Raw genomic sequence first — 24,945 nt, forward strand, 5'->3', positions numbered from 1 at the left:
ATGATTGCTGACAGCAGTCTGGAAAATGTAGGAGTCTGATAGATCACAGGATGTTAGGAGAGGAATCATGGGAATTTCTCACTTTGACCCCCAACTCCCAGAATGCACAGAGCTCAGTAGCAAAATAGTGCAGTATGGGGTATCTTACAGAATGCTGTGTGCTTATTTAAAAAAAAAAAAAAAAAAGCCAAACTCAGCACTGTGTGGCTGCATTATTCAGAAGGAAGTGGATTAAAGCAGGACCTGTGTACAGATCTGTTTTGTGTGGTCTGTAGAAGTTCATATGCAAAAACATACCAAATTCTCTACACCAAGTGGAAGAGTAAAATATATCTAGGAAAGAATAGCCTCCTGTTGCAGCATGTGTGGCTATAGCTTCAATAGAAACACAGCACAAATGTGTTACTTATGTCGTACTTTTAAGAATCTGTATACTAAAGTGCTTCTGCTCCTCCTGTATCTTGATAGGTTTTTAGTAGGAAAAGATGAAAAAATATTGAAGGACCTGTTTTGAAGAAAATTTTTATAGATAATGTAGTTAATATTTTGTATACTTGTATTTACTCTGGATAGATGTTCTCATAATAAAAAAAACCTTAATATTTATAACTTGCAGCGTGGTATGTTTGAAAATGCTGCTGCATTACCTACTTAGACAGGAAGCAGTGAGCTTGGCTCTTTGTTTTCTGAAAGAAACATAGCTCTAACTTAGGAGTTATAGTATATGCATTGTCTCAAACTGTATATATTACTAGTTTGACAAGGTGTAACCGTTTGGGGCATGACTCACGGCAAGCCTGAGTCCAGAGCCTCAATGGCCAGGTGGCCACTAATTAGCAGTTCTAATGACCAGCTGATCTAGGGCCGGGCAGTAAATCAACAATTAAATCAACAACAGTGTTCCGGCAGGCTACCCCACAGTTAGGGAGCCCAGGCCCTGAGTCAGGGCAAAACAACAAATAAAGGCTTATATAGTAGTCTTAGGGGCTGCATAGCAGTTTGTGAGCCCAGGTCCAGAGTCAAGGCAAGGGAGCAACCACACGGGCAAACACTAGGGTGGTTCCTCGGTGCAGGCCTGTTTGCAGGCTGAGCCAGGGGTTGGCACTCCTCGCTGGCGGAGAGCCGACAAGCGCAGAGGTTTTTCCCCACAGAGGGAAACGTGCCACCCAGGGGAAGAGGTGGCAGGGGATGTGGGCCCTCCCTACTCCAAGGCATCCCAGCCCAGGGCCTTAACAGTAGCAATGTGGCAGCCACTGGACTGGAGGGGGCTCCAGGCCATAATGCACCATCCAGGTTGGTGGATCAGTGGGGGTCTGAACCGTAGTGTGCTGCCCACCCCACCTCCATTTCTTCAGCCATCCCAGGGTCAGCTGTCACTGGGCCACTTCCCTGCTCCCCTTGGGGGCCTACCTGGATTGGTTGCCACTCCTTGTCGACTAGGAACAGGGGTGCCAGCAGGGAGTCCATTGGCTTGAGACCCTGGGTACGCAAGGGTCCCAGCAGTCCTGCCAACTTGGTGGGATCTTGCGTAAATCCTGAGGGTCCCAACAGATTTGTAGGCCCGGGTGGCAGCCTCTACTGGTGTGTCCTGGGATCTAGATCCAGCAGCAGCCGGGGGCGGTCTAGGCCTGGGCTCAGGGCCTGCTGGTGGCCCAACTCAGTCATTCACCAGAGTGTGGCAGAGCCTCTGCCCTGCTTGGCAGCTGTGCCCTGACTGAGCTGGGAGCTCCCCTTCTTATATCCCTAGATCTCACTTCCTGTGGGCAGGGCTGGGTGATTCTGGCCCTGTCCACCAAGGGGCTTCTGTGGGAGTTTCCTCCTTTGAGTCAGCAAGAGGCCACACTGAGGGTACGTCTAGACTACATGCCTCTGTCGCCAGAGGCATGTAGATGAGGCTACCAGGCATAGGAAAATGAAGCGGCGATTTAAATAATCGCCGCTTCATTTAAATTTACATGGCTGCTGCGCTGAGCCGATCGCTGAGCCAACAAACAGCTGCAGTAGTCTGGACGCGCGGGTGTTGACATAAAAGGCATTTGTCGACCACCCAGGTATGCCTCCTGGGATGAGGTTTACCTGGGTGGTCGACAGATACCTTTGATGTCGACACCCGCGCATCCAGACTACCGCGCTGAGCCAACAAACAGCTGATCGGCTCAGCGCGGCAGCCATGTAAATTTAAATGAAGCGGCGATTATTTAAATCGTCGCTTCATTTTCCTATGCCTGGTAGCCTCATCTACATGCCTCTGTCGCCAGAGGCTTGTAGTCTAGATGTACCCTGACTCACTACACAAGGACATAAAATATTATTCTGTTCATTTTATGTGCACAATTGATGTATTGATAGAGACGTTGCTGTAAGATGCAGTATCATCTAGTTGTTTATCTCTTTAGTCTATTAATAAAAATTAACATGAGAGCTTTTCTTAATGGATTGCATCTGCATGGAATCCCTCTCCTACAAATATCAAGATAGTGAAGAGAATGATCTTTCTATTATACTATGATTCAAATGGAACTACTGTTTTCTCAGCTGACTCTTGGAGAACTTCCTCTGTGAAACCTTGTGCTGTATGCCCGAAGGTCATGGATGATGTATTGCTTACTAAAGCCTTTAGTCACATGTGAAATATTGAAAGCCAAATATGTGTCTGTCTTTTCTAGTTGCCAACATTTAAAATTTCTTATTTGGATTATCATCCTTTCTTGAACATGCTTTCTAAGAAGATGCCACTTCTATGACTAGGGATTAGTTAAGTTAATAGCGTTTTGGTGGGAGGAGGAAAAACTGGAATTTCAAAATGGGATCTCAAGTTTGGCATAGTTCAAAACAATCAAATGAGTGGATTTTTAAAATCTGTCCTGAAATCTAGTAAGTATTCCATATGAATACTTCAGGCTCAGCAGAGTTTAGAGTTTACAAACTCAGTGATAGTGGCTTCTGAGTCTTATAAAAATTTGCAAACTGTTCAGAGGCTGAAAAGTTAGCAGGATCAGAAAGTCTGATGCAGGGGCTTATCTTTGTAAACATGTCAGATGGACTTTATGAACTAGAGAAGCCTACAATGCCTATTGAAAATAATCTATATAAATTTACCAGGATGCTTGTGCCGGTGATGAAAGCTGCTCGCTTTCTGGGACATAGGTTATATGTACTACAGTGTAGATGGGCAGTCTTAACTGTAGATGGCACTAACACCATTATAAGATCCTGTTGCTTATTAAACTGTTTTAGGCTAAAATTTTCCATGTTGGGTGTTTCTCTCAGGTGGATTTTGTTTTTTAAACAGGTCAGACATATCTCAGAATGAAGATAGGGAAAAAGATGTTAATTGTTTTGCCCACATTTAAAAATATTGTCAACTATTTCATTGAGAAGCTTTATTGTTTCTATTTTTTGGAGCCGGGACTTGAAACTTTTGCAAATTTTCCCTTTGGTAGTGAAATATCTTTTGTCATGTTGTGAACATACATCTGGATTTAGCCTTATATTGCTGCCAATTACACTGTTACATCAAGTGGTGGAAGACGGTGCCATTGATCTAACTATCGAAGTTGTGCTGATGACTGTGTGTGTCAATATTTCTTCTTCGAGTAGTGTCCCCGTGGGTGCTCCACTGTAGGTGAAGGGTCGCCCTGAGCCTCAGATCGGAGCTTTCTATAGCAGTTTCCCCTGTTGAGTCACGCATGCCCAGGAGGCGTCTCGAGCCCTTGCCGCCTCCTGAGGAGTGTGACTCATCCCCCTCCCTTTCAGTTCCTCTTCAACCGCCCTCGCCTGTGGACGGAGCAAACAGGAGCTCCCTGTCAGACTCTCTGACTACCTTTTTTCTCCCTAGTTTAGTTATAGTTCTTTCCCCTGATATCCAAGTTACCTTCCCTGTTTCTTTTTAAAAGAAGAAAAAGAATTTTTAGTAATAAGGGAAATACACTTACCCAACCCCCCCCCTCCCCCCTCGGGGGGGCTTGAATCACCTCAGACCGGGTCTCAGAGATACCGGAGTTTTCACAGCTCTTTAACACAGAGAAGAAAGAACAGATTTAAAAAAAAAAAAAAAAAAAGAAAGAAACCAACACGGACTGACGACAACAGCAGGAACACTAAAATAAATACAAAAAAAAAAAAAAAAAGCTTAAAGAGGAGAGAACCGGACATGTCCGCCTCCTCAGGCTTTAAGAAGTGCGACCAATGCCGGGACCCTATGCCGGCTTCGGATGGTCATTCAAAATGCATTCGCTGTTTGGGGGAATCTCACTCTCCCCACAGCTGCACTCATTGTAATTCCCTCACGGCGAGAGCCAGGAAAGACCGTGAGCTCCGCCTAAGAATGATCCTATTCGAAAAAGCCTTGCAGCCCGCAGAACAGCCGGGAACGCGCCAAGAGCCTCCCCCTCTCTCCAGAACCGAGCTGAGGGGTAGAGCCTCACCATCCCGCTCCTTATCAGCCTCCTCCTCTCCTAAACATGGAGTAGAGGCACACCAGACCGGGAGGACGCCCGCCACAAAGGCTTCGGGGCGATCCTCCCACTCCGCGCCGGCATCGGGGCACGCCACTGCTGAGCGGCCCCGGGAGCGTTCAAAACAGCCGGCACGGCAAGAAAAGCCGGCGCCGAAGCAAACCGCGGTGCCGCTTCAAACAGCGGCACCGCTTTCAACTGCACAGCCTTCCGTGGCGCCGAAAGCCACAGCGATCCTTAAAGCTACGGTGCCGACTAAAACCACGGCACCGCAGCAGAGTGACCCACAGCCCAAACGCCCGGCACCACCTCCAGATAAGCAGCAGGATGCTGCACTAACGCTGCCAGGGCAAACTGATAGGCAGCCAGACGACACTGCTATGGAGCAGAGCCAGCAAGAAGCTCTCTCACACAGCAGTCTTTCTGCTCAGTGTCTGCCTTCCACATCCTACTCACCTGGGAAGTCCCTATCACGGCTATCCCCTCCCAGGTCTACACCAATCTTATCCGGCCGAGACGCTCCCCTTCTTGAGGATGATCACCACACATCTTATTCCTCGAGGCACCCATCACCTAGGCAATCTCGCTTTTATGACTACGGAGCCCCACCACAACAGAACCCATGGCACCCGTACTGGCCTTACCCACCCCCACCTTATCCGCAATGGGGACCCTGGGAACACTGGGAATCACGTGGACAATGCTCCCCAATTCACTCCACTCCATCCCGGAGAAGCTTATCTCGGCCGCAGTCCCTACCTCCAGCAACTCTTTCGGATGAGGAGGTGGACCGAATCTCTGACAATGAATCAGACACTCACTCAATAAACGTCACACATTCTGATGCTCCCGATATACAATCAGATGAAGCCGTAGTTCCATCAGATTCTGCACCAATTGACGACCTAAAACAATTCCAAGATCTATTCAAGAGGGTTGCAATAAGCCAGAATGTTTCCCTGCAGGAGGTCCAGAGGAAACAATACCAACTGCTAAAGAATCTCCATCCCACATTACATAGCAAGATTGCCCTCCCTATAGACGAGGCAATAATGGAGACCTCGGAAGACCTCTGGAAAACACCTGCATCCATTCAACCAACGAATAAAAGGATCGATAGGAAGTACTTTGTCCCATCAAAAGACAACGACTTTCTTTTCACACACCCACAACCCAACTCGTTAGTAGTGGATTCAGCGCAACAACGTGCAAAGATCCCACAATACAAGTTGGGCAACGCAGACAAGGACCACAAAAAGCTGGACTCCTTTGGCAAGAAGGTATACTCCTCTTCCACCTTACAACTCAGAATATCGAACTACTCTGCTCTTTTAGCAAATCATGACTTTGACAATTACTCAAAACTGGGAGAGCTGATACCACATCTCCCCGAGTCTAAAAGATCCATCCTGAAAACAATAGTTCATGAGGGCCATATGATCGCCCGCACTGCTCTTCAAACCGCAATGGATGTTGCTGACACCGCAGCCCGAATTACAGCTACAGCGGTAGTCATGCGTAGAACCTCTTGGCTCCAGTCATCAGGAGTTCCCCGCGATCTCCAGCCTAAAGTAGAGGATCTGCCATTCGACAAGCACAAACTATTTGCAGCCACTACGGATGAAATACTCCATAACAGCAAAAATTCCAAGTCTACACTCCGCACGTTGGGCATGTGCACGCAGCCCTATAGACGCGGACGATACACCCCATATAACTCATACAACCGATACCGATATGGGCAATATAATAGATCACAGAGGCCCTATGAAGACACTAGACCAAGGCAACGAGGTCCCAGAAGACGCCACAACCAGGCCCGCCCACCAACTACCCAACCATCTAAACAGCAAATTTGAAGATTTGGTCGAGGGCCTGCGACACCCTGCTTACGATCTAGCACTACCCCAACATGGCCATCTGTTCACCCATCGTTTGCGCCCATTCCTTCCTCAATGGGAGTCCATAACATCGGACCGCTGGGTTTTGGAAATCATTCGAGTGGGCTACACCATCCCTTTCACCTCTATCCCCCCTACCCTTCCCCCTATCCCGTCCCTCTTCAGGGACCACTCTCACGAGACCCTTCTGAAACAAGAAATCGATCGACTCCTCCTCATCGGAGCAGTAGAAAGGGTACCCCGAGAGTTCCACGGGAGAGGGTTTTACTCGAGCTATTTCTTAACCGAAAAACGAACAGGGGGCTGGAGACCTATATTGGACCTCCGCAAACTGAACAAATTTCTCAAGAAACAACATTTCAAGATGGTCACACTCTCCACAATCATTCCTGCGCTAGATCAAGGGGACTGGTTTGCAGCCCTCGACCTCCAAGATGCCTATTTCCATATAACCATCCACCCCTCCCACAGACGTTACCTGCGCTTCATGTTGGGACCAGACCACTTCCAGTACAGGGTTCTCCCCTTCGGCCTCTCATCAGCCCCGAGAGTATTTTCGAAGGTACTGGCTGTCGCGACGGCATATCTCAGACGACAAAACGTCATCATATTTCCCTATCTAGACGACTGCCTCCTAAAGGGATCCTCGTACGCCGAAACAGCCTCTATGATACAGACGACCACGACCCTCCTCAGTCGTCTAGGCCTTCTAATCAACCAAGACAAGTCAACGCTGTATCCAGTTCAAGACATAGAGTTCATTGGTGCACGCCTGGACTCAGTGACAGCCCGGGCATACCTACCTCAACAACGTTTTGCAACTATGCAAGAAATTATAAATGGGATGCTTACAGTTCCTACCACCACAGTACTTACATGCCTCAGACTAATGGGCCACATGGCTTCCACCACCTATGTAGTCCACCATGCTCGCCTGCACTTTCGATGTCTTCAACTCTGGATGGCAACTGTTTATATCCCATCACGGCACCCTCGAAACAAAATGGTTACTATCCCACCAGACGTGCTGGGATCCTTACGATGGTGGACAGTGCCAAGCAATCTCTTGACAGGGGTTCCGTTCCAACAAACCGAACCCACTATCCAAATCACCACAGATGCTTCCCTGCTAGGCTGGGGGGCACATATGAACGGCCACGAAGTTCAAGGCAGATGGTCCCCAAACGAGACACACTTACATATCAATCTCCTCGAGTTAAGGGCAGTAAGGAATGCCTGTGCACACTTTGCCTCCTCCATCGCCAATCACACAGTCCGCATCCTAACAGACAACATCTGCACAATGTTCTACATAAACAGGCAGGGTGGAGCCCGCTCCCGCTCTTTATGCGCGGAGGCTATTCGCCTGTGGAACTCGTGCATCCGCAACCAAGTCACCCTCATAGCGTCCTACTTGCCCGGGGTGAACAACATCAAAGCGGATTCACTCAGCCGAAACTTCGCTTTGAACCACGAATGGGAGTTACATACGGAGGTGGCGAACTCAATTTTCCACCAGTGGGGATGGCCATCGATAGACCTCTTTGCTTCTACCCAGAACACCAAATGTCCCCAATTCTGCTCACGTGCGGGACTTGGCAAACACTCTCTGGGAGATGCCTTCCTGATCAATTGGACAGCCTCCCTACACTACGCCTTTCCTCCCATACCGCTCATCCCCAGAGTCCTGCGCAAGATCCTGAGGGACAAAGCCCTAGTCATCCTGATTGCGCCATCATGGCCTCGACAAACCTGGTACCCATACCTTCACAGGCTAGCGGTCCAGCCCCCCTACCCGCTACCGTACCGGATAGACCTACTATCTCAGAACAACGGCAAGATACTGCACCCACAACTCAATACCCTGCATCTTCAGGCTTGGCTTCTCTCTGGTTCTCAGAGGTAGAAGATCGCTGCTCCCAGCAAGTAAAGGACATCCTCCTCCAGAGCAGGAGACAGTCTACTCGGAAAACTTACCAACAGAAATGGGCACGTTTCTGTCACTGGTGTCAGCGAGTCAAAATGGAGCCCCGTGCCTCACCATTAGATACCATTCTAGATTACATTCTGGACCTTAAAGCATCAGAACTCTCTGTCTCTTCCCTAAGAGTACACCTCTCTGCAATAGCAGCATTTCATACACCAGTAGATGGATTCTCCGTTTTCAACCACCCTATTACAAAAAGATTCCTCAAGGGACTCCAGAATGTATACCCACCACATAGGACTCCACCCCCCTTGTGGGACCTAAATCTTGTTTTGAACTACCTCACCAGACCTCCCTTTGAGCCACTGACAACAGTGCCACTTCCTTTCCTTTTTATGAAGGTCTGTTTCCTCCTAGCCATCACCTCAGTCAGGAGGGTGAGCGAACTTGGAGCGTTAATGTCAGAACCTCCTTACACAATTTTCACAAAGGATAGGGTCATACTTAGACCCCACCCCACGTTTTTGCCAAAGGTCGGTACAGAATTCCATATTAACGAACCAATCGTGTTACCTACCTTTTTCCCAAAACCGCACTCGTCGCAGACAGATGCCACTCTGCACACCCTGGACATCCGGAGGGCTCTGGCCTTCTTCCTAGAAAGAACAAAACCATTCCGTAAATCTGAAAGACTTTTTATCTCCATCGCTGAACGATCCAAAGGCACACCGATATCATCTCAACGAATCTCAAAATGGATATCTACATGCATAATTAAGTGCCACTCACTGGGCAATAGACCGCTGATATGCCCACCAAGAGCACACTCTACTCGAGCCACGGCTGCCTCCACAGCCTTTCTGAGCAATGTCCCCCTAAGAGACATTTACCGGGCAGCAACATGGTCTTCAGATCATACCTTTGCTAAACATTACGCCATTCTTCCACAACTTAAGAGTGACTCAGCAGTTGCCACGGCAGTGCTCTCCACCACTGCCAAACACTGACTCCGGCTCCCTCCAACCATATACTGGATACTGCTTTGTAGTCACCTACAGTGGAGCACCCACGGGGACACTACTCGAAGAAGAAAAGGGAGTTACTCACCTTGTGCAGTAACGACTGTTCTTCGAGATGTGTGTCCCCGTGGGTGCTCCACGACCCTCCCTACCTCCCCTCTGCTCGGAGTCGAAATTACTCGGGCGGAGACGAGGAACTGAAAGGGAGGGGGATGAGTCACACTCCTCAGGAGGCGGCAAGGGCTCGAGACGCCTCCTGGGCATGCGTGACTCAACAGGGGAAACTGCTATAGAAAGCTCCGATCTGAGGCTCAGGGCGACCCTTCACCTACAGTGGAGCACCCACGGGGACACACATCTCGAAGAACAGTCGTTACTGCACAAGGTGAGTAACTCCCTTTTTTGTGTTTTCAGTACATTAAAGCTTCTTTAAAAACTGTAGCTTTTTATGGTAAGATTGTAAAGTCAAGCACTCAAAAGTTAAGAATTGACAATTAAGATTGTATGGGCAACCTTCATTTAGCCTCTTGAGAATTTGAATGAGAGTATTAATTACACGAGTCCATAAGAATGACCATACTGGGTCAGGCCAAAGGTCCATTTAGCCCGGTGTCCTGTCTTCTAACATGGCCAATGCCAAGTGCCTTAGCAAGAATGAACAGAACAGGTAATCAAGTGATTCAAATGCATACTGTTGATTTCTACAAGATCACTGGTTCAGACAGTGTGTCATGATTATGAGGGTTAGCCAGCAGCCTGGGGATTAAGGAGTTAACTACACCTAGCCAGGTGGAGTGACCAGTAGGAATGTAGGTGGGACTTTCAACCTGGAACAAAGGAATTTGGGTTTTTTCCTTTGTCCTTTTGTGTGTCTGAGAGAGTTCTCTGCAGCTACAGAGAGGGACAAGCATGTCTCTCTCCAAGACACCATTTTTCATTTTCTGTAAGTAGGGTAAAGTTTAGGTAGTTTCGTTAGGTTTTATTGTTTTAAGGATTGGGTATGGGATCTGAGATCTGGCACTGTTTAAAAGATGTTTTGGCTTTTCTTTGTAACTAAGTTCTAGGCCCATGGAGTTTCCCCATGAGTATATTTTGTTACCTTCCTATCTAGTCATTATGCTTACAACAGGAATATTGTTGTAATAATAAAAGTTCTTTCCTTTCTTTTTATTAACCTGGCATTGGTTAATGGTGTGCCCTGACTTTTATTTTAGGGGTGAGATTTCCCAAATGATCTTTCCCATGGTTTCTTTAGCAACATTTGGGTGGTGGCAGCGGAAGTTTTATTCCCAAGATCTAGGTTTTTAAGATTTTGGGGGAAGTTTTATACCAAAGCCTGGTAGATAAGGCTTTGGGGTACACTTGCTGGCCCCCACTTCTGCATTTATCATGCCAGAGTGGGGAAGGAGCCATGACATGGTGGCAGCGGTGGGATTATTTTGAGAACCCAGGATTTTTAAAAGGGCACAAGTTTTCTTTTGAGTTGCAAGCTTTGCAGTTTTTTCCTTTTGTTTTTTCTTTTGTTTCTGGGCTGCCTCAGGGAGTCCAGCAGAGGGCAACGAAAATCATTAGGGGGCTGGAACACCTGACGTACAAGGAGAGGTGGAGGGATTTGATCTTATTTAGTCTACAGAAGAGAAGAATGTGGGAGAGATATGATAGCAACCTTGAATGGGGGTTCCAATGGGGATGGAAAGAGGCTGTTCTCAGTGGTGACAGATGGCAGAACAAGGAGCAATGGTCTCAAGTTTCAGTGGGGGAGGTATAGGTTGCTTATTCGGAAAAACTGTTTTACAAGGAAAGTGGTGAAGCACTGGAATGGGTTACCTAGGGAGGTGGTAGAACTTCCATCCATAGAGGTTTTTAAGTCGCAGCTCGACAAATCCCTGGCCAGGATTATTTAGTTGGGGTTGGTCCTGCTTTGGGCAGGGGGTTGGACTTGATGACCTCCTGCGGTGTCTTCCAACCCTATAATTCGTTAATTCTTGGCAAATGTTTTAATTTTTAAGCTTCTCATCTCTCACTTTATAATATTTAAGACTTCTTGAATCTGAGCAAAAATAACCTTGCAGTTTGAGAGCTGTTTTTAGCAGTTGCTTTTGCAGAAAACGTTAAGTCTCAAATTGCATGGTTCAGTTCCTTTTTTGGTATTCTCTCTGTTGGAATTAAAGGCATGCTATGTTCCCCAATGCTGCTATTCTGTGACCTTGTGGTGGTTGCATGACTACTTAACCTCCCAAGCCATTAACTGCATGATAGTGATTGGCTCTAGGATAGAGAACAATTTGCTGGAGTACATCTGTGTAAAGCCTAGTGTTCTAAATCAGTCATGTACACAGACTCTCTGATAGCTCAAGAGACTCATTACATTACTGTGTCTTGTACAAGGACATTGAGTGCTTCTGAACATCAATATGGAAAGAGCTCGCCCAGAGAAGAAGCTACTACATGTATGTAAAAAGCTGTGGTAAACTTTTAAAAATAAAATACATTTTAAAAAATGTTTGATAACAGGCTAAGAAAACGTTGGGGGTATTTACCAGCACTTAAAAGCAGTATCTCATTCTTGTGTCTTTGATTGTGCAAATAATTTCCTTTTGAAAGAACCAGAGCTGGAAATAATCTTTGCAGCATATGTATCTGTTTAAAAGCTTCTGTGTCACTGGAAGATTTTTGATGCAATTGTTCATAACGCTAATTCTAGTAAAAATACAGTAAGTCCTTTTGTCTTGAGAGAATCTGTCAAACTTTGAGTAAGATGATTTTTTTTTTTTAAACCAGTAGTTTACAACTCAGCTTTTCTTCACTGAAAGCAGTGGAGTAAAAATAAGTAAGTCTGTGTTAACAGGCAGCTTTTGTTGTGGGATCTTGATCATAGCCATGACGCTAACTATTTTTAGCAGTACTCTTATTGTGAGACCTTAAAGTTCAGCATCTTCGTAAATAACTTGTTCCTTTAATTTTAAACAATATTTTCTTTAAGACTTTCACAGTATGTTCATAAATTCCCTTAGTTTGGTGTCTCTACAATGAAGTAATGAATTTATGCCATTATGAGCTTTTTTGTCTTGAGGTTGGGTAGCTTTTATCACAGGCATTTCTCTAAGCTCAGTGTTCAACAGGGTTACAGTTTAATTAGAACCCACTGGAAACAAAAGATGAGCGAATTTTCCCTGAGATTTAAGTTAAAAACCCGCTGGAATATTTAGCAGGTTTAGTAGACTTTATTTTTTTAATGGCATTAATCCAGCACTGTTGACACTACAATACTGTTTATGACTATTAAAAATACTTGGATGTTGAAAAATGCATCTAGTTGCGATGGTGTTACATGCTATGGGGGCTCTACTATAGAGTATTTTTTTAAAATTCCATTATGCAGTTCCCTTTAGCTCTGAATCCAGAACTTGTATCTGCATTCATTATGTGTCATGCATATATCATTAGGGAATTGTTACTTCTGCTTAATTAGGTATTGGTTAAATCTGATTTGATGTTGTAAGGTAATCTGCTTAGCTTTAAATGACAAGGCATAGATTCATTTCCTCCATGTTTAACTAATCTAGATTTGCCTCTCTACCTGCACTGCAGAACTCTCTGAAAGATCATGTAGTTTGACATCCACAGTACTATTAGTCTAATGACTAGCGCTGAAAAGGTCAATAATGATCCCGTAAGTTAAAGTATTACTACGTGTTTGTGGGCAATATATTAAGGGTTGTTTGCCATGATGGCCTACAAATCACTGCAGTCTGGTGAGGGTTAGGGCTAGTGACCACCTGTGTCCAATTCTGTCATTTTATGCTAGTACATGTCTCTCTCATGTCCTCCTTCTCTCCATTCTCCTTCATGCTCTCACTTCTTTTCAAATTGTTTTATTGCTTATCCACTTGTTGAATATTGTTTAAAGTCTAGATCAGTGGTCTCCAACCTTTTTACACCCAGGATCACTTTTTAAATGACAGACCAAGCCAAGATCTACCGCCCCACCCCTTCCTTGAAGCCCCACCCCTTTCTATTCTCCTCCTCTCCATCACTTACTATCCCCAATCCTTATACTGCTACTTTAAAAAAAAATTCCCACCATTCCTCGCAGCTATTCACCTGTGCTGTTGCTCGGTGAGTAGCTGCTCCTCAAATGAGGAAATCTAATGTAAATGTACTGCGCAGGCATGCAGTTTAGAGAGGGCTCAAGAGCTACTCTTAGAGCCTCCGAGATCTACCGGTAGATCACGATCTACTGGTTGGTGACCACGGGTCTAGATTGTAAGGTCTCTGGGAAATGAATTGTCATTTTGTTTGTATAGTGCCTAGAAGGATAACACCATGATTGGGATCAAGAGGTGTTACCCTAAGTAGTAGTAACACATGACTTAACATGCTTCTTTTACACTGCTTTCATTACTCCTCAGTTATCCATTTGTATATCTAGTTACATCTGCTCACTTTAGAAGAAGCAAGGTGCTAGTATGTTTATTGCTGCTAGTCCTGCAGAAATAGTGTTAGTACACTGAGTAAATCGGACTCTTCTGGTCAAAAAATTCCTCTTTCTTTTGAAGCTGAAAGGGTTCTACAGGTAGTAGGACAGCAAAACGTACTGGTGACAGTACACTTACCAGAAAGAACTTACTTTTGCTTTTCAGGTCCCAGATTTAGTTCTATGGGGCTGGTTGCAGAAAAACCTTCATGCTTATGAAATAAGCAACATTGTTGTTTAAATAAATTAATAAATGCAGAATCCTGCAATGCCATTTTTATTACATAGTCAGTATCAGAGTAGAACCTTGCCTAAAGGCCAAGTCTTACCTAAATTTTCTACTGGTTAAACTCAGCTGGTGGTAATGGGTAAAGTTGTAATGTAGACTGAGTGCTGATGGCTATCTGTGAGATAACTACCATGTTGTTAGATACTGCTTCCAACAGTCCTGTAAATAAGATACTGTACTTGTAAAGCAAAAGAACCCCAAGCCATGTATTGTATAGTTCCCACAGGTGTGACTGTACCAGTAGTAAGTTGGGAAATTATGGAGGAAAAGGTCTTGGGGTACACAAGACAGTATAGTATTTGAAGTTTGTACCTACCTGTCATGAGAATCACAGGTCCGATAATGAATACCCAAGAGGGGAAGGACAGAGCCAGGTGGACAGTTTTATCAAATAAAAAATATTTATTTATGACAGAGGTGAATTTATAGTATTTATTCTAAGATTTTTAATAGACCGTGTTAATAATGAATTTACAGTATTTATTATATATATTCTATGGCTTCTAGTAAAACATGTCAGAGATATAGGGATGGGAATGGCAAGGGGAATAGTCTCTAATCTTAAAATATCCAGCTACAGTAATAAGTGGTAACTACAAACTCTTATGTACTACCCAAAAACAACTACAACACTAAGCTTATACAACAGGAAAAAATCAAATCATACATACCAACTTACACAGCACACGGAACATTTCACAGATATCGGTTCGGTTGCGAAGGCCTTGGTTATGCCCGAGAGTCGGGGGAGGTGGCTGGTCGGTTGATCAGGCCGGCAGCGCTTTGAAGTATACGAGAAGGCACACGCACGGTGGTACGTGTGTTGCGAAGACCTCCTAGAGCAAACTGTGCCATGGGTATTTATCCCCAAATCTGCACATCGCTTTCCCGCGCTTGCATATTACCATATATGGCCCAATGGTCACCAAGTGGGGGGGTCTGTGTCCCAGGGGTTGGGCCGAAACTGTGCAGGTTTCATGCGACCAGGTAAGCCCCGTAGTTCTCACGCCAAGGTGACGGGTGGGAGAGTGTGAGGCTATTTTCCCCTTTTCACACCTTTCCTTTTTCTAAAGGCAATGGTATGCAGGAGGGGTGTGGCCGGTTTCTCTCAAGGAATACTGCAGAACAAGAGCGGCCTGGCCAAACTTTTTTTTACTGGGGGGGGGGCAGTTTCTTTTCTCTGACATTACCCAATTGATGCAGTTTAGGAAACCATTCTCAACAAAGAGAAGAGGGAAGAAGTTTGAGTACTTACTACTACAACTGGCATCGTTTTTTTACTTAACCTTGCATATGCAGATATGCTTATGTGGTATATGTTGATGGATGTGTGCTACTCAGTAGCCTAGCTTTCTGAAGGCTTAAGGACAGTGTTTCTCACACTGAAGGTCCATGGACCACTAATTATCTGCAGCTGCCTTCCAGGTGGTCTGTGGCTCGAGCTCAGCCCACTATCGCCCCCCCTCCCCCCCATTTAAGCAGGAAGCCTGCACCGGTGCACCAGCCTCACATTTCCTCTGTGAGGTTAGTGGACCAGTGTTGGCTTCCCTGGGGAGGGAAGAGCCCCCAGCCTCCCTACCAGATCTAGCTCTGCTGCTTCCCCGCAAGCCAGAAGTGGCTCTGGGTACTGCTGCTCCCCCTACCATGGCTGGGGAAACAGTAATGCATGGATACACCGGCTGGAGGCTTTCCCTGGTATGCCTGTTGGCCGGAGGTAGGGCCAGTGGGAACAATGGGAGGCTATGCCTGAGACCCGATGCCTGTGAGTGGCATGAGGCGCAAAAGCAAGTAAGTGTGCCACACTCCCACCCTTCTCCTGCACCGCCTCCTGCTGAAACCCTTCACACACACACACACACACACCCCGCCCACTCCTGCACCCGCTCCCAAAGCCTGTTCCTGCACCATCCTTTATTCTTGCTCCCTCCCTCCTAGCCCCACACTGTACCTTCTCTTGCCTCCTCCCTCCTGGCCAGACACCCTACTCTCAGCTTGTTTCTGCACCCTACCTTCCACTCAGATCTTGCCCCTGCACCCCATCTCCTGCCCAGATTCTGTACCCCATCCCTATCCTGCACACCGAACCCCTCATTTTTCCCTACTAAACTTGGAACCCCAGAAGAGTAAATCTGGCCCATCGGGAAGCCCTAAACCTCAGTCCTCGCTGTCCCTCCTCCTCATCCTAGGTGGGGCTAGTGCGCCAGAGGAGTGAGGTCTTTCAGTAGGGGGCCACATCACAGAGGGGGTTTTGTAGGTGTGTGTTTTTTGTTTTGATTCTCACTTGTGTGGTTCCTGATGATTTTTTTTCCCCTATGGGTCAGTGTCCCCTGATCCAAAAAAGGTTCCCCACCTCTGCCATAAATAAAACATTGACACCTTTTGTTTTGGACATAGATTAATATTTTACTTTATTTAAAATGAAGTTTGATAAACTAGCATGAGAAAGTTGAAGTGCTTAATCTGTTTAATAATTTAATATTTCCTTTCTTACTGGTTAAATAAGCTGTTCTCTCTAGCTGCAGCACTAGCAAAATGGTTTGGGGGTAATTATGTAATTAACAGCAGATTTCCATCAGCAACTGGTGGTTCACAGAAAGGTTTGCATTGAGCCTATGTGGGTCACAGGCCAAAAAGTTTGAGAACCAGTGCTTTAGGAAAAGAAGGGAAGGTGAATTGTAATTGATGCTACTAAAGATTTTTTTTTTAATTAGTAGCAGCTGTCTGAATAATGCAAAAAGCAAACAAGACTTTGAGAGGAAGTCAACAATAGCTTAGTTGAGTTCAGTTTTTGTGACTTCCTCTAATAGTTTTTATTCATGTGAATTGAACAGTCAAAGTGAAAGTGCAGATTGTCAATACTTCTGATTTTTTTTTTTTTCAAAATGGGGGATATTGTTTGGTAACAGAATACAAAAGAAGGAATCCAGCAGACAGCTGAACATTACAAACTATTGATTTAAAAGAAAGCGTTCAGAGAGATGCCTAAAAGGCCACTTTTTGCTCTGTATAGTACCAAGCATATTATCAACACTCTACAAGCACAGATAGTAAACAGGGTGTCTGAGTTAATTATGTATTTCTGTTTGAGGGATGTTTATTGTTTAGGAAATATGAATGGATTGTTAGTGGAGGTGTAGCAGTCAGGGCAGAGGGTTGGGAGGAGGGGAACTCAGGAGAGGGCATTAGAGTGGCTATCAGCTTCTCCCTGGGGCTGATTTGGGGAAAGAAGGGGCTGTGCACCCCAACTGCTAGCTTCTTCATGGGGATGCTCTTGAGCAGGAGGGGCCTTCACAGCCTGATTGCTGGCTTCTTCCTGGTGTGGGAGGAAGCCGCTCACCCCAACTGCTGGCTTTTCCCTGAGGCTGGCCTGAGGCGGGAGGGAGCTGTGCAGCCCAACTACTGGCTTCACATGAGGTGAGGGGGAGGGCGTGCACCCTAACTGCTGGTTTTTCCATGGGGCTGCCCCTGAGCAGGAGGGGCCCGGGCACACTGACTGCTGGCTTCTCCCTGGGGCTAGCCTAGGGGGGGTGGGGCGGGGAAGCTCCGCAGCCTCCCGCTGGCTTCTCCCTGGGACCTGGTCCAGGGCACAGTGGCAGAGCTGTGCACCCAGACTGCCAGCTTCTCCCTGGGGCCTGGCCTGGGGTTTGGGAAGGTGTACTAGGGATGTAAAATCCTGATTAATCAGTTAACTAATTTAAATGTTAGGTTGACTTAGTTGGTTAACCAGTTAAATGTTTAGTGTGATTCTAGGTGGGGGACCCCTCCAGCTGGAGCAGTCTGCATCCTGCGTGGGTTCTATTCCCAGCTCTGAAGGGCTGGCCCCCACTCCCCGTACTGAGGCTGGGGCTGCCTGTGAGGCTAGAGCAGCCTTCCGCCCTCAGCATGCTGTGGAGAGTGGCCTGCTCCTGTGGAACTGGTTAACTATTATCCAGTAAGCATTACTTGGTAAGGGCAGGGGCGGTCCATGAGCCTAGGCAGACTAGGCAGTTGCCTGGGGCACCCAATGATGATGTCACCGGGCGCCCGATGATGATGTCGCGGCCATTGACGGCTGTGCAGGTGGGGGCGCTGATCACGCTTTCCGCCTGGGGCGCCAGCTGCCGCAGCCGGCCCCAGGCTGCTCCTGGGTAAGGGTGAAGTTTACCAGTTACTCATTAACATCCTTAAACCCCTCCCTGTTGGTTGGATACAAAACAATCTATTTCCATGTGCATCTCATTTTCCTTGACCGTACCAAACCCTGACCTTGCTTTAAGTTACGATAAGAAGCAGCTGCATTCTAAATTTGGTGGTCCTAGCTCTTACTGTTTATGAAAAGTTCTTGAAGAAAGACATGCACTAAGGGGGAGATATGATAGAGGTCTATAAAATCATAACTGATATGGAACAAGTGAACAAGGAAAAGTTATTTACTTGTTCCCACAATATAAGAACTAGGGATTACCAAATGAAATTAATAGGCAGCAGGTGTAAAATATACAAAAGGAAGATTTTATTGACTGTGCTGAGTGAAGCTCTGGAACTCCTTGCCAGAGGATGCGGTGAAGGCTAGGACTTTAACAGGGTTCAAAAAAGAGCTAGTTAGATTCATGGAGGTAAAGTCCATCAATGGCTATTAGCCAGGGTGGGTAGGAATGGTGTGCCTAGTCTCCGTTTGTCTGATTATGGATGACAGGAGAGGGATCACATGAAGATTACCTATTGTGTTCCCTCTCTCTGGGGGCAACTGATATTGGATCCTGTCAGCAGACAAGATACTGGGCTAGATGGACCATTGGTCTGACCCAGTATGGCTATTCTTATGTTCACATTTTTAAAATTTAGACTAAGATATTAAATATGTACTCATGAGTTGTTCTGGGTGTGTTTAACTCTGATCCTTAGTATTTTTATCCTTGTCACCATTATAAAAACATAAAAATTATAATGCAGAAGATAAAGAAAACTCCCTTAGCTCACACTACGCAAATAATGATTGGGAGGAAAAAAGGCCTTATGGCATTCTCTAAATTTGGGTTCTGCCAGGAGACAAATTCCAGAGTTAAGGACTTCTCACTGAAAAAAATCTTGTCACCTATCACATTCTTTCCTGTAAGGTAGCAAGGATGCTGGCTATTCAATAGAGATAGTGGGGGGGGGGGGAAATTGGGAGGGAAGGGGAAATCAAACGTGTATTTTGTTGGGTGTGTGATAGAGGGGAGTAATTTTATCACTATTGCAATTGGTAAAATGTTAAATTTTTTTCTAGCAAAAATTTCCATACAAGTCAAAAAGACATTTTTGTATTAATTTTTTAGATGAATTCTATCATTTAGATCAAAACCAACACCTTGAATTATGCTGAAAACTCATTAGAAAATAGCATAAGAATACAGGACAAAAAAACAGTATGATCTATAGGAAGCAGATACATTTTGCACCAGCTGAACTATCTGTCAGATGTGTTTGTGTATGAGACCCCAAATGCAAAGCATGATATAAGTTCAGTCTACAGGGAGATAAAGGCATGGACTATTGTAAATTCACCACATTCAAAAAGAAAGATTATAAGCTCCTTGTAAGTGCAGATGGTAACTGCTGCTGCCTGAATATCTCCAGGCAGCTCAGGATCTAATGAGCCCCAAAAGCTGTGAACCTGAATTGACTAAAGGCAAGCGAAGTCCCTCTTCAGAAGAGGTTTTTTCTTTTCAAACATACTAATATTACTACGTGCTTGGTTTGAGCTGCAGTTGCCCATCTTTTTTACAGGCTCTCATCTTGCTGTAGAAGAAGGAAGTCAAATACACAGCTTTGTTCTGATTAAAATGGAGACACAAATCTGTGTCATGCAAATCCTGAAAACACTGCAGACCAAACAAAGCCCTCTTTGGCTTTATGGAACTGTATGTGGCACATAATAACACTGGCTCAAATTAAAAATGTGGTGGTGGGGGGGGGGGGGGAGGGAATGTTGCTCAAGCCGCTGAGTTTATCGCTGCTAGGGTCCACAGTTGTGTAAAGAGTAACTCAAGGTTAATGATTTCAAAGCAGATGGTGGTCATTGTCAATCAGAATAAGATGGATTTATTATTTAGACTGTAAATGTGTTGGAATAACTTTTTTTTGTGTGCATTGCTGGCAAGATGTATTCTTTTAAGTTGTTACTCTGCAATGTAGGTTGGGCAATATGCCCATTTGAAATTGGTCCCAAGTATGAGACCACATACCATTAAACCAGTTACATGGTGAGAAGAGATTGTACAGATGACAGAGTGTAAAAGTTCACTTCAGATTTAATTTTCTGTGCGTCATTATTGTCTATTGGGCCAGAGAATGCATTAGTACATGTTGAGCTTGTTTAGGAAATGGCTATCGTCTGCCAAGATGTGTGCTATTCTGGATTAGTTATTTTTAATCACCTTATAAATATAACATGTATAAACACCATATCTGACCTGTTCCTTAGACAGAAAAGTGTATAGTTCTACCTAAATATTAATCTTGGTTTGGTGACTAGTTAAATCAAATGTGTAGTTTTAACAACAATAGTACATGGAAGAATAAAAAAAAAAAACTCTGGTCACAGCATAAACATTAAATGTGAGAAGAAATTCAAAGAGTAAACAGCTTGATTGTTACCACCACAGTGCCTAAGAGCCCTAGTTATGGACAGAACCCCATTTTGCTATGCACTGTACAAACAGACCAAGACAGTCCCTGCCTTAAGAAGTTTACAGTCTAAGACGAGATGTATGTAGACAGGTGGGGGAGTACAACTGAATAGTGAATTAGCATGAATTAGCAAAATAGGCTTTGGTCTCTGTAAATCACAGTATTTGTGAAGTGTGGCTTTTTTTAAAGCCAGACATTCTACAAAGTAAAATTGTGAGGAGGAATCTGAAAGTGGATAGTGAGATAGCTTTGTGGATATTTACTGGGAGCACCACCCAGTATGAAGTAGTTTGGAAGAAAGTACAGATATATTTGTTTGAAAACCTAACAAGTGGGGAATTGGTGCTGATTTACGATAAACTAACCCCAATTCTTTAATTTCGGATTTTAGTTTGGCTAAGGAATTGTGTGCTGTAAAGAGAGGCCATGACTAGAAAATGGGGAAAAAAAGGCCTTGAAAATAATTATTTATATTGTATGTCTAGTTCAAAGAGTAACTAACAAAATCAGGGTAAGTTTCTAATAAGGATTCTTTGATAGTGGTGGCTGATGATGGTTTGAAACAAGCAGCAAAGAATCTGTCTTAAAATGAGCCAGTACGTTCCTTTCCACCCCACATATCTGTGTTGCATCAAAAATTAGGGCCTGTGTGAACCCAAGTACAGAGGCAAAAGTCATCAGCAAAAAGAGGTAAAAGAGCTAGGGAGGAAAGGCCTTCGGAAGAAAGGTGGTAAATGTTTTCTAGTTTATACTTGGTTTCTATGGGTCCTTAGATTCAATATGATGGGGACTAATTTAGCTATAACCACTCGAGAGAGACTTTGGAGTAATTGTGGATAGTTCTCTGAAAATATCCACTCAATGTGAAGCAGCAGAGAAAAAAGCAAACGATAGGAAGAATCATTCTCTATCCCTTTTTTAATAAGACAGAGAATATCTTATTGCCTCTATATAAATCCACAGTGTGCCCACATCTTGAATACTGTGTACAGATGTGGTCAACTCATCTCAAAGATATATTGGCATCAGAAAGGGGCAACAAAAATGTTTAGGGGTTTGGAATGGATGCCATGTGAAGAGAAATGGAAAAAACCTGGGACTTTTCAACTTAGAAAAAAGGAGACTGAGGGAGGGATGTGATAGAGGTCTAAAAAATCATCACCCGTATGGAGAAAGTGAGTAAGAAGTTATTTACTTGTTCCCATAACACAAGAACCAGGGGTCACCAAATAAACGAAAGGAAGCTTTTCTTCACACAGCGCTCAGTCAACCTGTGGCACTCCTTGCCAGAGGATGTTGTGAAGACCAGAACTTTAACAGGATTCAAAAAAGAGCTAGATAAATTCATGGAGGATAGATAGGTCCATCAATACTTATTAGTCAGGATGGGTAGGAATGGTGTCCCCAGCCTCTGACGGAGACTGGATATGGGTGACAGGATGAGGGATCACTTGATGATTACATGTTCTGTTTGCTCCCTCTGAGGCATCTGGCATTTGCTCCCTCTGGGGCATTCGTCTACTGGGGTAGACGAATCTTTGGTCTGACCCAATATGCCCGTTCTTATGTTTTAAGAATGGAACTAAGGGTATGTCTAGACTACATGCCTCTGGCGACAGAGGCATGTAGATTAGGCTACCCGGCATAGGAAAATGAAGTGGCGATTTAAATAATCACCGCTTCATTTAAATTTAAATGGCTGCCGCGCTGAGCCGATCAGCTGTTTGTCGGCTCAGCGCTGTAGTCTGGACACTCCGTGGTCGACATCAAAGGCATTTGTCGACCTCCCCGGTATGCCTCATGGGATACATGTACTCCTGTTTAACGTGCTACTTAAGGACACTCATTCTACTGCATAATGTCTCTATTAGCCTGCAGTATTGGGTTATCTCCTTGCTGCATTGCTTCTGGGGTGATTGCAAGCTGTAACTTAAAGTCCATAATCTTGATGCCCCCTTTTACCCATAATTTTTCTAGCATTAGTTAGCAAGTAGTGAGCTGGTAAGTGTTAAAACCGCTTCTAGACTTTTTGCCTTGAGTAAAGAAGTGTGTTTGGTGCATTTGGTCTGTGCAGACACCGTTGGATGTGCTCTGAGGCTTTAGTTCTTCTTTGAGTAGTGTTCCCCGTGGGTGCTCCACTGTAGGTGTTGACCGTCCTAGCACCGCAGATTGCAGTTTTCTTGAGCAGTGGTCAGCCGGGCTACGCATGTGCAGCATGTACCTCGTGCTGTTCGTGCTCTTTTAATCTCTCCCACAGTCCAGCTCCCACCAGTTCCTTCTTCACCACTCACGATCGTAGATGGAGCGAGCCTTCTCTCCTCAGACAAATTCTGTCAGGATTAGAATAGATAGTTGTTTAGTCTTTGTAGTTAGAGTTACAGTTCTTATAGCTCTAGTTATTATAGTTAGTTTTTATTAGCTTAAAAAAAAAAAAAGGTTCATTAGCTTTAGTCCATCGTACAATTAGCCATGCCAGGTGTTCTCGGTTTTAAAAAGTGTGCCACATGCCGTGACGCCATGCCAGCTTTGGACGGTCATGCTGAGCTTTGGACGGTCATGCTGAGTGTATCAAGTGCCTCGGTGAGGCTCATGTGCCTCAGAAATGTGTCCACTGTGCCAAGTAGACAGGGCACGTAAAGACAGCATTCTCCTGCAGTTTCCACTCCATGGTCTCCTAGGGCGGAGAAAAGAAAGGCCGTTTCGCCACAGTCGGCTCCAGCTTGAAAAAGAGCTTCACCAGCTCGGTCTTTACCTTCAGTGCAAGTGAGTGTCCGTGATAAGCCTGGTACGTCAGGCTCAGTGGGACTCAAACATAAGTTGATTTCGGAACCGAAATCGTGCCAGTTCTACAATGGTGCCATCAACGGTTGTAAAAGTCCTCCAGTTGGCATTGCCGGCGATGGCATCAGTTACAACGGTACCAACATCATCTGCACCTTCTGCGTTGGAACAGTCAGCAAACATACCAACGACCTTGGCACTGGCCACACACCTGCCAAACCAGTGTGGCACCAACCAGTGTGGCACCTACAACGGCAGGGGCATCTTCGGCACCATATGTGCCAAAGAAAGCACCCCACAAATCCACCTCAGCAAGATCTATGAGCCCAGAACTGCTAACGCTCTTACCAGCACCATCTTCTGCCTCATATTCTTATTGACTAACAATGGATGACAGGAATTGGATCCCACGTGAAAGAGCTAGGCACCATGTGTCTTGGTACCCTTTTTCACTGTCTCTTTATACAAGATACCTACCTCACTCTCCCTCCTCCTTCTTCAAGAGCATCAACACGAATATCATCAGATGTACTACAGGAGCTGTATGTCATTTCGGCATGTTTCACCGATGCGAATTTACTACAGACAACATAGTCCAACATACTACAGGTATTATTCTCGGCATGATTTAACTCGTCATCACTATCATTGCTCTGAATACATCTATCCTTGCTGTCAGTCACCCGACTTCGGGTATGTCTACACTACAGCGCTAATTCGAACTAACTTATTTCAAATTAGTTAATTCGAAATAAGCTAATTCGAAATAGCATGTCCATACTGATTGGACGCTGGGTTGCATTTAAGGGCAGCTGAAATCGGTTCCGGCAGGGCATCAGGTCAGTAGTTGCTGTGTGTGGCTTCTGTCTGAGGCTATCTGAGGCTCGTGCTTAAAGGGACCCCTCTGGACAGATGGTTCTCAGCTTTTCTGCTTGCTTGCCTACCTTGCCGTGGGACACCAAAGCGTTTTCCTCTCTGCCTGCCTGTGTCGGTGGTTCCCATTGGGGACGCCGCTGCAGTTGGCACCATGGAGCCAGAGCTCGCCCTGGGCATGCTGCTCCAGTTTTTGGACTTGCTGCTGCAAGCCTTCCAGCAATGGCTGGAGGCTGCTTGGCACCATCTGGTGCATGTCAGCCCCCAGCCTCTCCCCTTGGCTTCCCTGGGGGCTGTGGAGGAGGTGCAGCAGCACCCGGACGCCAGTGTGCCCCGCCGCATCTGGCGTCAGGACACCAGCAGTGACTGGTAGGACTGCATCGTCCTAGAGCACTGGGGAGACCAACAGTGGACCCAGAAATTCAGGATGAACACTCCCAGCCACCCGGGTGCCCCGGTGATTTGCGGTTTGCTGTGTCTCTCTGCAGGTGGTCAACACCATCAACCTGGTGCTGCTCCACAGGGTGGTCCGCCTCGCCCACCCGGATGCGGTCATCCAGGGGTTCGGCG

The 24,945-nt window shown here is 45.5% G+C and overlaps 1 protein-coding gene across 10 annotated transcripts in view; it reads left to right on the plus strand.

Annotated features, from left to right (window-relative positions):
- SLC4A7 (solute carrier family 4 member 7) overlaps positions 1-24,945 on the plus strand; it is a 203,775-nt gene that overhangs the window by 43,665 nt on the left and 135,165 nt on the right. The window contains exon 1 of one of the 10 annotated variants that reach the window (XM_025190252.3): positions 9,710-11,754. The exons of the other annotated variants lie outside the window; for them this stretch is intronic. Coding sequence (XP_025046037.1) covers positions 11,719-11,754 — 36 coding nt within the window. The 5' untranslated portion in view covers positions 9,710-11,718. Of the gene's footprint in view, positions 1-9,709; positions 11,755-24,945 lie in introns of those variants that run through there. 10 annotated transcript variants of the gene reach the window in all.

Source organism: Pelodiscus sinensis, chromosome 2 (genome assembly GCF_052426305.1).
Source record: "Pelodiscus sinensis isolate ZL-2025 chromosome 2, ASM5242630v1, whole genome shotgun sequence".
NCBI lineage: Eukaryota > Metazoa > Chordata > Testudines > Trionychidae > Pelodiscus > Pelodiscus sinensis.